The sequence below is a fragment of the Bombus affinis genome, chromosome 7, assembly GCF_024516045.1.
Source record: "Bombus affinis isolate iyBomAffi1 chromosome 7, iyBomAffi1.2, whole genome shotgun sequence".
NCBI classification, from domain to species: Eukaryota; Metazoa; Arthropoda; class Insecta; order Hymenoptera; family Apidae; genus Bombus; species Bombus affinis.
Window position 1 is genome coordinate 13,330,114 of NC_066350.1, and position 18,942 is coordinate 13,349,055.

The following is an 18,942-nucleotide window of genomic DNA, read 5'->3' on the forward strand; positions in this document are numbered from 1 at the left end:
TATGTCTTGCGAATTATATTTTATCAGTATTAAAAATATTAAAATTGTGTAAACAAAAAATGTTAGAATTAGCAACAGTATAGGAAAATTATAGAAAAATATAATATTTAATATTTTGGTAAAATTTTACAGACATATGTATAACTTTCGAAAAAAAAAATTCTTTAGTAATTATTCAACCTTTGATATTCATCTAGACTAGAGACAATTATTCGATATCCCTAGACAAATGCCATTCGTTTCTAATTATAAACAATTTGTCTAAATCCCTTTAAAACATCTTTAATGTTAATGTTTGTTATGTGCATTTAATTAAGTTTGTGATTAAAAATACACAATAAATAGTTAAGATACATAATTACAGATTTCAAGAAGGATTTTGTTGATAATTTAGCACACTTCAAGTGAGGAGAGACTTCTTATTGACATAATGTATGCTATTTGCACGTAATTTTTACGAATTTCAGTTATTAAATCTATGTTATTAAATTTTCATAAGAACTTAATAACTGTTATTGACATTTCAAGAAGATCGCTAATTTATTGCGAGTATACTTACTTGCAATTTTGTACAATGTCTTTCTGCAATATTTAACATCAACAATTCTTTCAAGAAAATTTGGAGATTAACATGTACTGAACTATTCTGTGACAAATTATAAAGAAATGTGATAGTGCTAAAATCTCGACTTTTTTAGGTAATACAATCTATTTAAAAATATCATTTAACAAAACCTTTGACCTGATGATTCACAATACACTTTTTTTCTTCTATTGTGAAGTATATCCATTCTTAGTTCCTTACTCATTGTCAGACAATATCACTAATAAATTTGTTCATTATCTTTGAACATTCTGCATTCTACAACTTTATTAATACAACAACAGAGTAGTAAATTATAAATCTAATTCAAAATATCATTTGTTTATATTTTGACTTTGGCATTGTTATTGTTTAGCATTTATGATAGATTAAGTAACATAATATTGGTGATTTTATCATTTTGATTCTATAAGTTGCAATATTGTTATTAGAAAAACATATTTGTTGCTATGTATTTTGCAAAGTATAACATATATTTTTACATAGAAAAGCATGAAGTTACTGATTATTATGTAGTTAATAAATAATATTTATGTGACAATAATATGTATTTTATTACATTTCTGTTTTTTGTTTGTGTAACCCCATATGAATCATTAAGGTGATTTGATATAAAATTAACCACACTTACTTGAAAATTGTAAATAAGACATTTCCTATTTCATCATTCTTTTTTATATTTTGTAGTAATTTTTGGCTATGTGCTTAGTGTAGATCCAGTATATAGCAAATGTATTTGCTTATTAGGTGCGTTGGAACATAGGTAGTGCTGCTGTTCATCTCTTCAAGTATAGGTATCTCTATGATGTTTTCGTCAGGTCTTAGCTGCAATCTATCTTTTCCTAGTTGTCTGGGTTATCCACAGGATAACGAAGAATTAATACCAAAAATGGCTAGAGAGCCAATAATTCTTAATGTTTATGATATGGTAAGGACCTTTTAAGTTTCTTTCTAAAATATCGTTTTAATTTTTATTGATGCACATTTGTAATAAATACATTTCATGTTTCAGTATTGGATAAATGAATATACTACTCCAATTGGATTGGGTGTATTTCATTCAGGAGTTGAAATATATGGAACAGGTATATTTATATAATGTTTTATATATATATATATTTCTTTTAATTCCATCTGAATCTATTAAAGTTGGTTGAATTATTTCAATCAATTTGCAGAATATGCGTATGGAGGTCATTCTAAACCAATTTCTGGAATTTTTGAAATCACACCGAGAGTTGCTGAAGAATTAGGGGAGCAATTTAGATATAGGTACAGATATTTTAGTAAGGATGCGTTCATATTATTTCAAAAAAAGAGTATATTTATTTTTCATCATCGTAGGCAATCAGTACACATTGGATATACAGATTTCACAGAAGAAGATGTAACTAGGATCGTTACTGAATTAGGAAAAGATTTTAGGGGTGATCGTTATCATTTAATGAATAAAAATTGTAATCATTTTAGTAGTCAACTTACACTTGTATGTATATAAAAATAGTATATAATCATTTATTAATTGATACAATGCTAATATTATATTTTTATTCTAAATTGTAGATTTTGTGTGGTCAAGAAATACCGGGTTGGGTAAATCGCCTTGCATATTTCAGTTCTTGTGTACCATTCCTTCAACGTTGTCTACCAAAGGAATGGTTAACGCCTGATGCACTTCAACATTCTCTGAATCAAGTCAGCCATGAAAGTACATCCTCTGAAAGTACGTCTTCTGATACTTCCTTGTAACATTTGGCCAATTTTTTAAAACGAAGAGATTTAAAATGTCATAGGAGTTACACCATTTAGAGAGTTTATGCGCAAAGGAAGTTTATCGTGACAGTAACTATATCGTCAAGACCATGGAATCCGAGAAACAAAACCGTCAAGATGAGGTACAAATTTCATATTGTACTCTAGAATTCCAGTGGTGATTTAATAATACTGAAAAAATGCCTTTCTTGCAACATGTCGTCTTTTAAATTCTGGACGGCAGTATACAATGTCGCGTGTGTTCTTTGTTGTATCACACAATCGAAATTTAATAGGTATACACTTAATAGATAATTACGTATAAAACAAAGGCATAAAGAGACTGGAACGTATTCATTTATTAGTTAATCACATTAATTTTTTAAGAAATTTTTTGTGAATTAGATTTTATACATGTAATATCTTTCATTTCAAATCGTATTTCAAAATTAATATTTGTAAAACATACAATTCGTTCAAATTATATTTTAGAATTATCAAGTGATGTTTTTCTAAACATTCAATAACCTGGTTTACTTGGATATTATAATTATTTATGTTATGTATACATGCGACGCCTCTCTGTACAGCTGCCATTAATATTGTTAGGAAATTTAAATGAAGAATGAATGTAATATACGTATATAATATATATATAATATAATATATATATATATTAACATTCATATAAAATAAATAAATTAAGAATAACTTACTTTTCATCTATGATTTAATGAAAATATGTTTTGTGCAAATACTTTTATAAGGAACATATTTATAATTTTATAATTAAAATATTGAGTCAACAGTTTTTCACAATATGGATATCACATTCCACAAAGGTGATTTTGAATTTTGCGCAATACAGAACAATAGAATTAATATAATGTTGTGATTTTGGAAGCATTTGCTAGATCTAATATCTAATGAGTTCTTTTTAAATATTCATGACATACAAATCATTACTAATGTTACTAAAACTGTTGTTGACACCAAGTTTATAATGTTATATGTTGAAAAAAATGAAAAATTCATAAAGTTATTCGAATATGATATAAATACAAAAAAATTCTGTTGAATATATCATATTTGTAAAATATAACACAAAAAAACAAGTAACAATTAGTGCCAATTCAATGTTTTGTTAATTCTGTTTTAATGACTAATATTAGGAAGTGACATGTTGCATAAAATTCATAGATGTTATCAATCATAAAATTATTATATTTAATGTTAACATATGAATATCTTTCAATGAATTATTTATAGAACAATTTCGGATATATAACAATTACATTTAATATAATAATTAACAAAAATATTAATTACTCTTTATTTATATAATTATATTATAGAAAGCTTTTTTTGAAGTTAGATTTAAAATTAATTTGGATTACTAGAATTATTTAATATACTAATTTACACGAAATTACCAAATTTAAATTCGTGCGTTTCTGTACGACATATGTTTAAAAAAGAATGTCTTCTTCATATACATATATGTATTATATTTAAAAAAAAAAAAAGGTATTAAAAGTAATTAGTCATCATAAATATTTTATAGACCAAAACATGTTATGTTTTATATTCCTCACTGATAATTGTATTAATACAGAGTTATGAAATGAATTATTTATGCGATATAGAATATTAAAATAATGAAGCATATAAAGCACAATATACAATATAAGTACAAAAGCTTACGTATCTTTTTAAATGGTCTTTTTTATAATGATATTTAGTTTATTGTTTCAGTAGGGACCTTTGTCTTACTGTTAATGATTTCATTTTAAAAAATAAATATTCTAATAATTATTATTTTGTTTTGTTAATTATAATAATACCTAAAATTGAGACCAGTTTTAATCATTAATTATATTGTACTCATACATCAAGTTTACTAATATAATTCTTTATTACAAAAAAATTAAGTTATTATTATTTCAGCAAAGAATGAATTTAAGAGAAAGGAAATATATTCTTTTATCATAGATTTTGTATGAAACAAAATATAAAACAAAAATTATAAATACTATGAAACCTACAAAAAAAATGTTTGTGAGGAAATCTTACAAATATAAGAATTTGGTTTTGTTCTTACCATAATGTAAGTACTTCTTACTATAATGACACACTTTAAATAATATACAATGAGATACAATTCATTATTCAAAATGCAAATAATTGCTTGCAATTGCTTTTAATAAATATCGTAAATATAATGCACATATTAGTTATAAATAAATTCATAGTATAGAATACGCTAAACTAAGTTGCTAAAAAAAAGATTAATTATCAGGTCATTACATGCACTGGTACTAAACCAATGGGATACATAAATCATTATTAATTGTTACATAAAATATTCTAACAACTCGTAAAAAAGTAAACTATTGAATCATACAAATCTGTATATGCATACATATAACCATTCTATTTTCGTGCAGAATGCCAGTCGTACATTTTGATTATGCGTTAAAAAAAGCATAATTATAGCGCAGTTTTTACATGTTATAAAACGACGTACTCAAGATTTCAGTGTCATATATGTGCAGACTAAAAGAAAAAGAAGGAAAATGAAAGATTCGAAGGGTCTAAAATCAAATTGAAATTGAAACCTTATTTAGAAATTGAATTATTTACAAAAATATAAAATCAATGCTATACAAAGTGACTATTTCTTCGTATGTTCTATTTATAGACAAACTCGGTTTAGATACAAGGCAACATAAGACAAACAGACATATCTTTGATTTTAGAACCCTTAAGTAACAATTGCGGATAATAGACAAATCATTGAATTTCGTTGGTAAGTACAATAACACGTACATTGCTACAATTTATAAACATACGATGACATTTCTAGAATAGTTCTAGAACTCATTTTTAAACTTTATTTTATTCTGGTATGGACAGCAATATCTGTACTATTACATTCTTTGTCTGATAACATTAACACTTTTTTTCTTCTATTAACGGTTTCTTCTATATTTTTAATATAAGAATGTCAAACCTATTGCAGTCGATATATATTTCTTTTATAATTATATTTTCATGTCTTACCATTACACAAATGTGATAAAGTCGTTTCAAGTTTCTTTTTTTGGTATTATACGCATGTTATAGTTATTATGCTAACTTTATGTCCATCAACGATGATCTTTTTAAAGAGTTGGAACTTCGATTTTCATGTATATTTGTCATTATTTTATGAAAATAAAAAAGAATTGCTCGGAATGTAGCGTATCAATATTTTACCGTAACATTTTCAATATTTCATAAACTTTTCGATACTTTTTTAAACTTTTTTCATTAAAATTCATTATAAATATATGTAAATTTAAATGCATGATTCAGCATTATTTTTTTACATGCACTTTATTTTCGTGTATGCAAAAATTGAATTCGTACTGTAATTATTGGCTCTTTGTTTTACTGTATGCCGTGTTTAGGGATATGAAGATAAAACATCTTCAATCCATAATTACTTGAATAAGAATGGAGCAACTCGGGATTCTTGACCGTTAAATGTTATTTCATATTTTAACTACTGGCATAGAATCCTGAGATAATTATTTTGTTCTACCAACTCTTTTTTGTCCTTTTCTAGTATAGTTAGCAAATTTTTATAAATGTACATGAAAAATGTATATATTTTATACATTAAAACATATAAAACTTGTTATCTTGTTCTTATCTTTGTTGTAATTTCATTTGTTTCGTTCTAGTCTTACAACTATAGAAAGAACTAAATGTAACTGATTAATCATCAAGTAATACTTTTTTCAAAATTTCATAATAATTCATTATTCTTTTTTTTGTAAATTCAATGGTTTTTAAATTTTTTAATATAAAAGTACTAAAGATGTTGCATAGTGTAATCTTTTTTAACACTCTCTTCAAATTGTTGCAAATATAAATAAGGATTTCAGAATTTCATGGTTTGAAATAAACGATACTTAATCATCGTCGTTCCGTTTTCGTTTCGATTCTATTCTCAGTCATTATGCATTGCACTTGTTAATATTTGACTGACAAATTTTAAATACGTATATGTATTTAAAAAAAAAGAGTTTCCACAATGATATTTATAGCCTTAATTATAGAGAAAGCAGTACATTTATAAACGAGAAATCAGTTTTTGTCGCAGTAAGGACAAATCAATATTCAACATCGCTCTTTTACTGTCACAAATATAATACTCATATGTCATGTAAAAGTATATAGCCGCCTTGCTTAATAGCTATTTATTAGCAGGAGCTTTAGATACATTGCACGATTATTTCTACTATTCACATGCTGAATAAAATGATGCACCTTACTGCATTATGACGCAATAGAAAATATTTAGTCATAAGGCATCAGATCGATTCACTTCCACTGAATTCATTTGTCACTAAGAATGACTAAGTATATAATTTACTTGAAACTATTATTTATACCTAGATTCAAAAGGTAGGTACGATAGATTAATTAGATTAATTTTTTATTGCTAGATAATTTGACTGAGATTTCAATTTTTATTAACTTAAGGTAGTTCATTACGATGATCAATAATTAAAATTATGCAAAGTATTCGCATTAAAATTCCGAAAAAAAAGAGGAAATTAAAATGATACCTACTTTGGTAATATATGGCATCGTAAAGCTGATTCAATGATTTCCAAACATAAATTATTTACAATTTATCATTACATAAACTGTAAATTCCCTTGTTAAATATATAACATGTTATAAGTTTTTGAAAACCAGAAAGTTATTGCAACATGATACCAAAATCAATGTTAATATATTTATGAAATCTTTGTATTGATTATTGAATTAAATAACTAAAACATGCAACTTCTTAATTCATTTGTATATACGAGTATTATGCCTTTTGTTAGACGTTTGTAATATAATTAACATAATGCACAAGGTTAGAAAAATGTATTGCACAAAATTGAAAAAAAGAAAGAAATAAATACGATAACTGTCCAGCTAAAAATCAAATACGGATGTCATTTTATGTAAAAATGTTATCATAGATACTGTAATCCTATTATTCAGGTAGTAGACGCGATTACAGTAAGTTATTAATGTTATGAGAAATGTTAAATTAATTTTTATGAATCATATGAAGATGAACCATGATCATGAGCGGGACTTGGTGGCGTCGATGGATTTGAACTGTTGTTTGAAGCTATTGAATGTCTAGGACTTCCACCAGAGGTGTGTTCCTACATCAATGAAAAATTGTATGTATTTATTAAACGTACGATTTCTCCAAACATTTTAGAACACATTAAATGTTCTCTATCTATATCATCTTTATATTTGGTTAATACTTTTAATAAGAAAAAAAGTAATACCTTGTCGTGTAAAGATGCGATGCTACCAAGAGAAAGTGGAGTATGCGATCGTAGATGCACAGATTCCGAATCAACTTGGTCCACAGGAGTACGGGGTAATGAAGGTGGAGTAGCAGTTGGTCGTGGCGGTGCCGGTCCTCTGCGTGATGATGTTGAACCTAAGAAAAGATTTTATATGTGATGTAAGATATCTCAAATAAAATTATATAACAGAATAAAATACAATACGATTGAGCATATAAATACCGTTATGCGGTGAATATCCGGAATTTCTGGATATATGAGAACTAAGACGTCGGGTATCGGAAGGTGGATGCCTAGGCGGCAGTGGCGCTGGTTTACTTGATGCTTGAATTGCAGGACTATACAACTAAGAAAAAAAATGTAAGTAGACATTTGATGTTTTTAGAAATACATAAAGATGTATTATACTCTTACTCTTTGTTGGCTGCTATGAAGATGAGAGCTACTGTGATGACCGCTATGTTGTTGATCAGCTGTTTCAAGTGTAGTAGGCAGGTCTAACAATCGTTGAATCTAATATAAAATATAAGACATTTATAAAATAGATGTATATCAAAAAATATATGTATTAACCAAAAAAAAAAAAGAAACTTAAAATAACTTACCTGTATTCCATTACCCGGACCCATATGACTGATATGATTAAAATTCGTCGGAGCAGATATCATTTTGGAACGTCTATCAGTAGGACGAACAGCCCTATTTCCTTCTCTTAATGAAAATCTCCTTCGCGGTTTTGTCATTTGTCTACCACTTGCATCTAGTGGTGTTAAATTAAGTAGTTCTCCTATTATATTAAATCGAATATTGTATATTATATCTAATCACTTTATAGTTATGATTGTTGTTATATGAAGTATACTAACGTTGATGTAAATTGCTCAGAAAAATAACATGTGGCATATCGTTAATGACACAGGACGTTAAAGAACCTGAAGTATTCAGTGGTCGTGCTCGTTTCACATTAAGTGTTTGTAACCAATCTCCAGTTGTACAGTCAAACACATCAATGTGAGTCTCACTATAAACTAGCAAGTAGCCTTCACAATAACCTGTAACATAAAGTTATAATTGTTATATGCAATATATGTACATTTGTTATATTTGTACATGTAATATTTGTTACATTTGTAATATGTAATACGAGATTATAATTACATTTCGTTTTAACATGTTCCATATTATGCTTTAAGAATAATACTCACTAACTGCTGTAGGAACAGCAGGATACATAATTTCACGATCTCTACTCTTTCTGCCTTGGCTGTCAACATAAACTGCTAATGTATGGAAGACTAATAAGAATTCACCACGTGGCAATTCGATACAACGTAAAGCATCCACAGCACTGTATGTAAGAAAACCTAAGAGCGTATTCTCAGAATGGACCAATGCTAAAACATAAAAGTAAAAGATTTATAGGTCTCAAATTAATTCTGAATTTATTTGAAGTCGGATTTATATATTTACAAATAGGGTGATGGTCTCCTAAGATGCTGTAGATAGAAAATCCGGAAGGATATCCGACACAGAAGCGACCTTCAGAAAGAACTTGCAAAGTTTGTGCATGACATGATAACATCAGTTCACGTATACGTTTATGACGTGTTTTCGTACGCGTAATTTCATAAATAATGACTTGTGATGCATTCTAAATTAAAACAGAAAAATGACATTAAATATAGAAAATATCTATTACATTAATGATCCGATATTATACAATAACATATCTTACCTGCTTCTTTATGGCAACACACAAACAATAAGTTAGTGGACTGCGACGGACTATCCCGGTAGTTAAAGTTATACATCCTTTAGTTTCTGCAACTTTAATCCATTCAACTTCGTCTCCATCCAATGCACGTACTGGGACCAGCCGTACATGACGTTGTTTTCCACTTAAAACTACTATTAATTGTTCTTCTGTTACATATTCCAGTAAATATATTTTCTTGCCTTCTCCTACTCTTGCAATTTCTAAATATGTAATACAAATTAGTCATAACAAAATGATTTTGTATACACACACATATATATAGGATAGAACATACCGCTACGATCTAAATCTAAACAGAAGAGACCTTCTTCTGTGCCAATGACTAGACGATCTGGATCAATAATTGCTCCTGACATCACATTTTTAATGAGCGCCAATGTATTATCTAGTAATTCTTTTGCTCTAAAAATCTGTAACGTAAAAATAAGAACATAAATAAAAATGAATGAAATCGAATGATATCTTATTAATATATATATCGATATATTGTATTTACCGTTGTATTAGGAAGATTGTTTTTCTTTAATATTCTATGTAATTCACTTAAAGCAACTACCCACTTTGTTTTTTCACTTTCAGTGTCTGCAAGCATTAACGTGTGATTTCTTAAACCAGGTGGTTCTAGTAGAGATGTCGTTATCTAAATAAACATGAGATAAAAATAAATCCTGGAGGAATGTATAATAAAAATACAACAAAAGACTTTAAGCATTACCCTAAATATACATGGAATATCTTTCTTTGTAGCATGTATAACATCCGAATCTCGAACAGAACTAACGCTAAATTCTTCATCCCGCATGTCCAAGACTTGAGACACGTAAACAGATGGTAATGCATTACGATCCGGTGAAATATCATAAAGAAATAATTTGAAGTCGCAAACCACCACAAATTGACGAACCCAGCCCTTTTTCACTCCACCCATTTTTGGCACTTTAACATATCCTTCGTAAGCTGTACCTATTCCTCGTGTAGGATCAATACCCAGTGGTCGTTTTGCTGGAAAAAGTATTTATTATTATGTTATAAAAGTATTTATTATTATTAAAGAATTGTATCTTCAAAATAAATTGCACTAAATATGATTTCCTAAAGATAACTTACTTTGATCATGTGGCACAGGACACATTGATGGAACTTTATCACAACAGGGCATATGACATGCAAAGCCACAAACTTCACATACAACTCCTTGCCTGGTTAAACCTACCATCAGTGAAGTGCAATGATTACATTTTGTAGGTGCTGAAAATGTTCTTACTAAGAATTGGTGAGATTTTGGTTTTGGTTGAAGATTGGTTTGTCCATGAGATGTTGATGATTTATTGAGAAGTTCATGAGATAACGGAGATGTGGGATCCTAAAATTTAATATATATTGAATTTTAATATGTAAACACTTAATGTTATATTAAACTTAGAAAACAATACTTACAATACTGAGTTCAGATAAGTTGCTTTTACTGCTGGAGATACTTGGTGCTCGATTATCTTCGATATCGGCTTCTACACTATCTGCACTTCCGTGGCGTGTACTGCTTGCAGTTTCTTTCAAGAAATGTTCCAAATATGACATTTGAGATGTAGGACGTTCTAAAACTGAAATACAAAAAAAATGTTAAATTAATAGGATAAAAAATGGTAACATCTTTTTTTTTTATTATAGGATGTTGAAATTATTTTTAATAATGTTAAACTAATAAAGAAAAAAATATCTGTAATACTTTTATCTATATTCTATTAATATATAAAGAATGTAAAAGTAAAGAATTATGTTTCTCTTTCTACAAGTAGATACATAAATCAATGTAAATTTCATAACATCTTCTTTTGAACATTTTAATATAATCACTGCACTGCAATTTGCACCACACAAACTCTGTTAAAATAGTAATCGTTATTATGCAGGTAAAGGTTGATTGTTTACCAGCAGAAATAGCAAGCATGTAATAAGATGTACTAAAAAGTCAATCAGTTCAAACAATCTAAAGGCGAAAACATTCAGACACAACATACCTGTTAATCATTTAATTACAAAACTGAGTGATTATCAGCTACAACAATTAACAAAGGACAACCATCACCTAAAACGATGAAAAGCTACTGACACTATCCTTAATTGGGGGATGATTATTTTCAACATACAAGAAACACATAACTGATTTTCACAGTAATTGAAATTAAAGTTAACACAGAGCTATGTTTTAAATAAGAACAATCTGATACATTTGACGCTCCCTTTCAAAGAAAAACATTTAATGTTTCGTACCATTATAATCATAAAAAACATAGCACTGTGTTCTGTAATTAGCATCCCAACTGACTAGTCAATCAAAATCGCGTTTTGTTGCCACTTCATTTACCGGGTGGCGATACGATGGCGACGGCATTCTGACTGATGAATGTGTTGACGGGAACGAATCTAGTTAATAAGCGACATGTCGTGACGCGGGAAGCACGCATTACTGGTAGGGGTGACGACGGCTGATGTACGATGATGCGTTGGGGTTTGGTGCTAACGATGTTTGGAGATTTTCTTGACGTTTTGCTGGATAGGGCAGCTGTCACAAATACAGTTTGAAGATGAGCAACAAGAGGCCCCAGACACAGCTCGTTACGCCAATAAACAGAGGCACTTTGTAGTCTAGAAATCAGAATCGCATACCGTACCGGAGAACCGAATTACTATGCTGGATAGGTATCCAAATAGTAACGATCTCTATTATTGGTAAAGTAAGTATTGGCAATAACTTTTATACTTAGTATATTACCTAAGTGAAGTATTATAGTGAAATAGTTAAATATATTACATATAATACAGACAAAATATTTTGTTAAAATATTAAGGTCAACCTAACAATGTCAGAAAACATCACATTTTAAAAATCAAGTGCCTTATGTTTTTTTAAGACAACAACTGAATTATTCCGATACACATATATTCAATTTTCATTTGTGCCAAATACCTATGAATTATAACATATTTTAAAAATACGTGCATTTTTTATAATATTATTAAAATATTTATATGATCAATTATAATATATATATATATATATATATATATATATGACCATAAAATCATATTATTACATATATATGTATATATATATATATATAATAATATAATATACATATATATATATATATATGTATAATGAATTGCACTTTCATATTTGTAACTGTTTTAAAATACATTAAAATATCAGTCTAGAAACACACACCAACTCTTACTATTCACATTTATAAAAAAAATTAAGAAAAGAAAAAAATAACCACACACTGACTCACACCAATATAATATCAAGCCATTAATTAAACTAATGCAAACTACAAGAAATAGATGGTATTCACATATAGTTATACCTCTTAGAAATTCTATATTTTACTATTAAAACTAAAGAGATTATTAAATCATACCTCTGGCTATAATGACTTGTAATTTTAGTTATAATATAAAAGTAATATACTATGTAATAATATAAATATGCAAGTGCAAAGAATCATGTACACCATTCATGCATCTTCACAACAAACTTTTATTATTTATGTTAATTAATATATATTCTTTATTAGATAAGAGAGACAAAAATAAGAGTTAATAAGCAAATCTTAAGAATTTATATTGAGAAGTATGAATGCTATATATGATTCCTGCTATATATTTTATATAACAATTTTTTGATTCTGTTGACCTTTTGCTATATGCATGCAAATTTGAAATTAAGAAAAACAATCTAGCATATTTATATAAGAATTCATGTATAAAAATTTCTTGTATCACACAATATTTAAATCACATACGGTATTATATATTTAATAAATAATATTTTGTATCTATTTATGACGAACATTCTATTCTATTTATTACGAATTGTATATATAAATCATATACTCCGTACCACAACATATTAAAATAATACAGAATATTTTACAGAATATGTAGAACACCGAACAGATATATTCACCGCCTAAACAACGTACGAGAGAGATTAAAAGATTTACAAATTACATACACAGCATGTATCGCAGCAGTTTGTATAATAATAGTTCGTACAGAATTTTTATAAAAACGTAACAATAAAATTTTTACGAAATTTCTTTTTATAACAGTGCTATATGAAATGTACTTACAGCCATCGCCTGTGTCAAGCCTCGCTTGCAATTCTTTTATTTGCATTTCTTTGCGTTTTATCTCGTGCGTGAGTGTATCGAATCGTTGTCTGAAATCTCTTAATTCCCTGTAGATACACAATGATTTACCATTATTAAATTATATCAGTGACATTTAGAGAAATAAAAATATTTTCGTCATTAAAATTTATTTTATTTATAATATATTTAAATTAATTACTTTTGGGCAGCAATTAAATCTGAACGCGTCTTTGTAAGTTCTTCAGATATTGCTTGCTTAGCTTGTATTTCACTTTGTAAAGAACTTTGTAAGTTCAAAAGCTCCATTTTGTCAAGCTTTTGTGATCTACGATTTCGCCAATTTTTATCTGCCATTGTAGAACCACTTCCTACACCACCTACACCACCAGAATGTTTTAAAAATTCTAATTCTTCTGTCATTTTTGTTGCTAACGCCTAAAATTTGTTAAGCACAAAATTAAACAGTTCTTGAGATACATATCATACTATAATACTAATGATCATCATTAATAAAATAAATATAGGTAGGACAGACCTGTAAGTATCCTCTAGCATCTTTCTCATCAGATACCCACTGAATAATTTCGGTAATCTGAGCTTCCCATTGTGCAATAGCTTCCTTCTTGTTTCTTAGTTCCTCATATTCTTCTTCTAATTGTCGCCTTTCACCTTGTATTCTATTAACACTATCGGTAAGAGTGTTAAGTTCTAACATAAGTTTTTTGTTTTCTTCGACTAGCATAATTTTTTCTCTTTCATGACGTCTGTTTAATTCATTTATAGTCTCCTCGCTATCAGTGATATTTTCTAATCTTGCATTATCTAATTTTTCTTTCGTTAACTGGACTTCCCTTTCCAATAAATCTCTCCTTGTTTCAGCTTCATGCAATTGTTCTTGGAGACTACGAATTTCAAGATTGAACCTACCTTGTTGTTGGTTCAAATTTTCATTATATTGAACTTCGAGTTTCTCCACTTCTGCTTTTAACCTATTAATTTCTTGTGTCGCTAATGCATGATTTGCACTTGCATCATTTCCCATAGACCTTTGCCTAATTTTCTCTGTTTCTTCCTGCATTTGCTTACAATATTCTTCGCTACGTTCTCTTAGTTTTCTTTCTTTACTCGTTTCAGCCATGGCCTCTTCCACTCGATTCTCTAATTCTCTACGTAACTTTTCCGCTTTTCTAATGTCATGTCGTAAGCTGTCAACCTTTTGCATTACAACCTCCAATTCTTCTTCTTTATCTCTGACTTGTCTAGACAATTTTTGTTTCTGTTGTCTCAATTCCGATAATTTGTCTGTAACTTCGGTGTATTCAGCCATTGCTAGTTTACGTTGTGTTAATGCATCTTTCAATTCTTTATCTTGAAGTTTAAGTTTCTCCTGGACATCTAACTTATCTTTAATGGCTTCTTCCTTTTCTGATCGAAGAGAGCGTACTAATTTTTCTAATTCTCGTAATTTTGTGATATCACCGTTATCTAAGTTGCGTAATTCACGAGGGACCTCCATGGATTTTAACTGTGATTCTAATTCTAGAAATTTATAAAGAAATATTATGAAATAATAACATGATTAAGTATTCATATATTTTTTACAGTAGTACATATTTAGAGATATATATTTATACCACAGTTGCGTTTAGTAAGTGTATTTATTTCATCCTGAAGTTTTCTTGTTGCATTATTAGAATCTGGTGATATTCCTGGGGAAGAATGACTCATGCTAATTTGTTTTTTTAAATCTTCAAGTGCTTGTGTCAGTTGTGCATTTTCTTCCTCCAGTATTTGCACACGTTTATCCTTTTGAGTTATAACAGACAAACAACCCAGATCAGATATGCAACTGTAATTTATAAATACAAAACCATATTAAGTACGCTTCTTTTTAGGAACATAAAGAAGTAAAAGATGCTACTTACCTTCCTTGAGTGAAAGTAAAGCCAACAAACGGTAAATGAAGTGCAGAAAACGCAGAATTTGCTGCTGGTGGAACAGCATCAGAACTGCGAACATCTGTATCATCAACATCAAAGTTTGATGTATCTGTTGGTGAAGAAACTTCAGGAATGTAAGGTGCAGTACTGTCTCTAAGAGTTTCCCAGTTTACTCCTTCAAACCATGGATGTTTCTATGTTATATAATTAGAATTAATTATATTAAATTTAATTTTCTAATTATAACCACATAATAATATAATTTTTAAGTTAACACATTACATGTTAATACCTTAAAATCATCAATTCCATTTTGACCTAGTCTAAATTCTGAACTACATATTAATTTCCTCATTAAATCCTTAGCTTCTTCAGAAACTTCATACATGTCATCTGCTGGGAAGTCAAAGCAATTCTGAAATTAAGTAAAATACACACATTAATGTGTATAGTATATATGTACAATTATTATTATAATATCATTGTAACAACATTTATAAGTATAATTCAAATTACTTAATAACCTTATGGTTCATAATTTTTCCATAAGTTTCGACTAGAGATTCTGCATAAAATGGTGTTTCTCCATATAACATTTCATACATGCATACTCCTAAAGACCACCAATCACATTCTGGTCCATATTGTCCTTGACCATCTTCCATTGCCTATATGAATTTCAATGTATTCTTTTTAACATTCATAAGTAATAAATATCATAAATTAGTAAAATACAAATTATTACTACATAATTTATAAATTATAAAAATAATAATTATATATAAAATAATATGGAAATATAATTTTACCCTTAAGATTTCTGGTGAAATATAGTCTGGTGTGCCAACAGCAACATTACTTTGTGCAGTGCCATCCTCAAACAATCGTAAACAAGATCCAAAATCTGCTAATCTAATATGACCATTTGCATCTAACAAAACATTATCAGGTTTAATATCACGGTGTACATAACGTAAGTCATGTATGGACCCAATAGCCAGAACCATTTCAGCTATGTAAAAACGTGCCATATCTTCTGGAAGGCGATCTTCAAATTTGCTCAACAGTGTTAACAGGTCTCCACCACAGTAATAATCCATGACCAAGTACTACACATTATTATTTAAAATGCATAAGACATTTTTATGTTCATAAATGCTTCTAATTGTTATTAATGTTTAGAAGAATTACCAAATTATTGTCATCTTGAAAGGCATAATGAAGATTTGTGATCCATCTACGATCACCATACACCAGTACATCTCTCTCTTCTCTAAAGTATGCAGTTTCTGCACGCTTCAACATTTCCCATTTGTTCAAAATTTTCATTGCAAATACTTTGTCTGAACCACGCATTCTTACAACACATACTTCACCAAATGCACCTCTACCAATAACTTTTACTATTTCAAAATCCTCCCGTGCCAATTGCAAACTCTTAATGCAAGTAGCCACTGGTTTCACTACAAAAATATATATGAATTTTTTGTAATATGAAATAATAAATTTAAAAAAATACACATATATTATGTATATATAATATACCAAATTCAATAAAATCTGAGACAGTCTTTTCACGTCGTAAGGAAGAATTACAACATTCATCATATAAGACAAGTAAAATATCAATAAGTGTCTCAATAGAAAATGTGTGGCCTATTCTTCCTTCCCCTTGTACAGGACCATCAATAAAAAGAGATTCTAATTGGCGCAACCTTCCTCCTATGCCTATGAAAATAATTATTATTTAGTAATAATAATATTATAATATAATAATAATATGTTTAATGACACATATTTTGTTACAAAAAGCTGTTATATATTTGGGAATATACCATTGATTGCAAGTCCCTTTGGCATAATATCAGGAGGAGGTTGATTATATTGGTGTTGCGACGAATCTGACATGTCTCTTTTTCGAAAAGGTTGCCTCTTACCAAAATTCTTGGATACTATTTCTGTCATTCTTAATAATATTGTTCAATAGTATTTTAAACCACCACATTATGATGTGATGACTATCCTAAAACATTTAATATTATTATTTTTTATGCATAAAATTTAATATGAATCTATAATTATATCATATATTTTATACTTCCATTAAAGATAATGAATTAAATATTTAAAATATTGTCATGTCAATCATTGTCAATAACTCTGTACATAACACATTTGCTTTTTATTAATTTAATCTCTCTTTATTTCACTCAACCAAATATGGATATGGATTCATAATTTGTCAAATGTTTTATTTATAAATATGAAAGATGCAACTAAAGATATCTTAAACAATTAAAAAAATTTTTTGTTATACTACATTTTTACAAGTATTTAAAAGACCAATTAAAAAAATATAAATACAAACAGTATCTACAACAAGTATAATTGTATACTAATCATTTACCTTAAGAAGATAATTTCCAATAGACATATCTAAATAGGATCACTTTCACTGTTTAAACATTAATTTTGTTTACAACCGTGCAGTGATCGTTTCCCGTTCATGTTATTGATATATACCAGCACGCTTTGAGCTTCTTTTACTCTTATGCAAAGAATGTCAAAAATCAATTCCCTTTAACTTAGCGTGGTATATATGTCCACACGCCACTACGTGTAAAACAATCGAGTTTCATTTAATTCATCATCGGCCATCGTGCCGGAATTACTCACGTCGGAAATTACGTAACTGCTATAAAGATAGCCAAAATATTTGGCGAAGAAAACACGCAACAAGAGAAATACGTGTAAATAAAATGTACAGACAAAAATAGTGCAGCGGGGTAGGGCACCGCATTCGCGATCAACGAATTCAACAAAATCACCAAGACAACTCGTATCGTTCGAAGAAATCGGTATTGTATAGTAAGACTATACAAATACTTCTCGTTTAAATATTAATAATTATAAAATGAAACGTACATAAATTTTAAAGGGCCATTGTCCCAATTTCTGATATAACCTCGTCACAGCACTACACTCTCATCCCCGACCAAAATTTTTGTGACGTAAAATTCCTATCGCATGTGAGAAAGATGTTTTGAGTGAAAGGCTTTTTCTTTGCCAATCCGGACCGCTTGCTCAAACGATTCGAGCATATCTGCCGAAACGACGCGTCCCGCTATAATATTGGTTTAATTGTTTATTATGCGCACCATTCGTTTATCACAAAACATCTTGCATGGCCACCTCCAAACCCCCAACAATTTGGTTGACCCCCTAGCAGGCCCCATATAGAAAAAAATATGGCAGTCCTACGTCATTGAAAATACCTATGACAAATCAGCATATAGATAGGTCCTACCCTACAATATGAAAGATGTAATGACAAAGC

The 18,942-nt window shown here is 28.8% G+C and overlaps 2 protein-coding genes across 12 annotated transcripts; one reads left to right on the forward strand and one right to left on the reverse strand.

Annotated features, from left to right (window-relative positions):
- Positions 1-219: 219 nt before the first annotated feature.
- On the forward strand, positions 220-4,174 carry LOC126918219 (deubiquitinase DESI2). 6 transcript variants are annotated; one of them, XM_050725914.1, is made up of 7 exons: positions 220-698; positions 1,451-1,532; positions 1,617-1,689; positions 1,783-1,876; positions 1,949-2,090; positions 2,168-2,327; positions 2,398-4,174. In XM_050725914.1, exons 2-7 carry the CDS (start codon positions 1,494-1,496, stop codon positions 2,442-2,444), a joined length of 555 nt encoding a protein of 184 aa, XP_050581871.1. In that variant the 5' UTR covers positions 220-698; positions 1,451-1,493; the 3' UTR covers positions 2,445-4,174. The 6 variants fall into 6 exon arrangements, with proteins under 6 accessions (XP_050581871.1, XP_050581868.1, XP_050581866.1 ...); XM_050725911.1 differs by having other exon boundaries at positions 220-432; positions 1,352-1,532; XM_050725909.1 differs by having other exon boundaries at positions 221-698; positions 1,352-1,532.
- LOC126918184 (serine/threonine-protein kinase Genghis Khan) lies at positions 2,069-18,881 on the reverse strand. Of its 6 annotated transcripts, none has more exons than XM_050725823.1 (27): positions 18,013-18,881; positions 17,441-17,628; positions 17,151-17,333; positions 16,797-17,068; positions 16,415-16,714; positions 16,130-16,273; positions 15,898-16,020; positions 15,591-15,799; positions 15,300-15,514; positions 14,201-15,204; positions 13,865-14,100; positions 13,645-13,751; positions 11,874-12,071; positions 10,946-11,109; positions 10,616-10,871; positions 10,224-10,510; positions 10,005-10,148; positions 9,783-9,918; positions 9,467-9,708; positions 9,202-9,382; positions 8,937-9,125; positions 8,598-8,783; positions 8,337-8,518; positions 8,146-8,244; positions 7,954-8,077; positions 7,708-7,865; positions 4,541-7,575 (listed from the first exon to the last, which is right to left on the reverse strand). In XM_050725823.1, the coding sequence occupies exons 2-27, from the start codon at positions 17,568-17,570 to the stop codon at positions 7,462-7,464; spliced, it is 5,583 nt and encodes a 1,860-aa protein (XP_050581780.1). In that variant the 5' UTR covers positions 17,571-17,628; positions 18,013-18,881; the 3' UTR covers positions 4,541-7,461. The 6 variants fall into 6 exon arrangements, with proteins under 6 accessions (XP_050581779.1, XP_050581780.1, XP_050581776.1 ...); XM_050725819.1 differs by lacking the exon at positions 11,874-12,071 and having other exon boundaries at positions 18,013-18,300; positions 18,531-18,879; XM_050725822.1 differs by lacking the exons at positions 4,541-7,575; positions 11,874-12,071 and adding an exon at positions 2,069-2,321 and having other exon boundaries at positions 18,013-18,880.
- Positions 18,882-18,942: the final 61 nt, after the last annotated feature.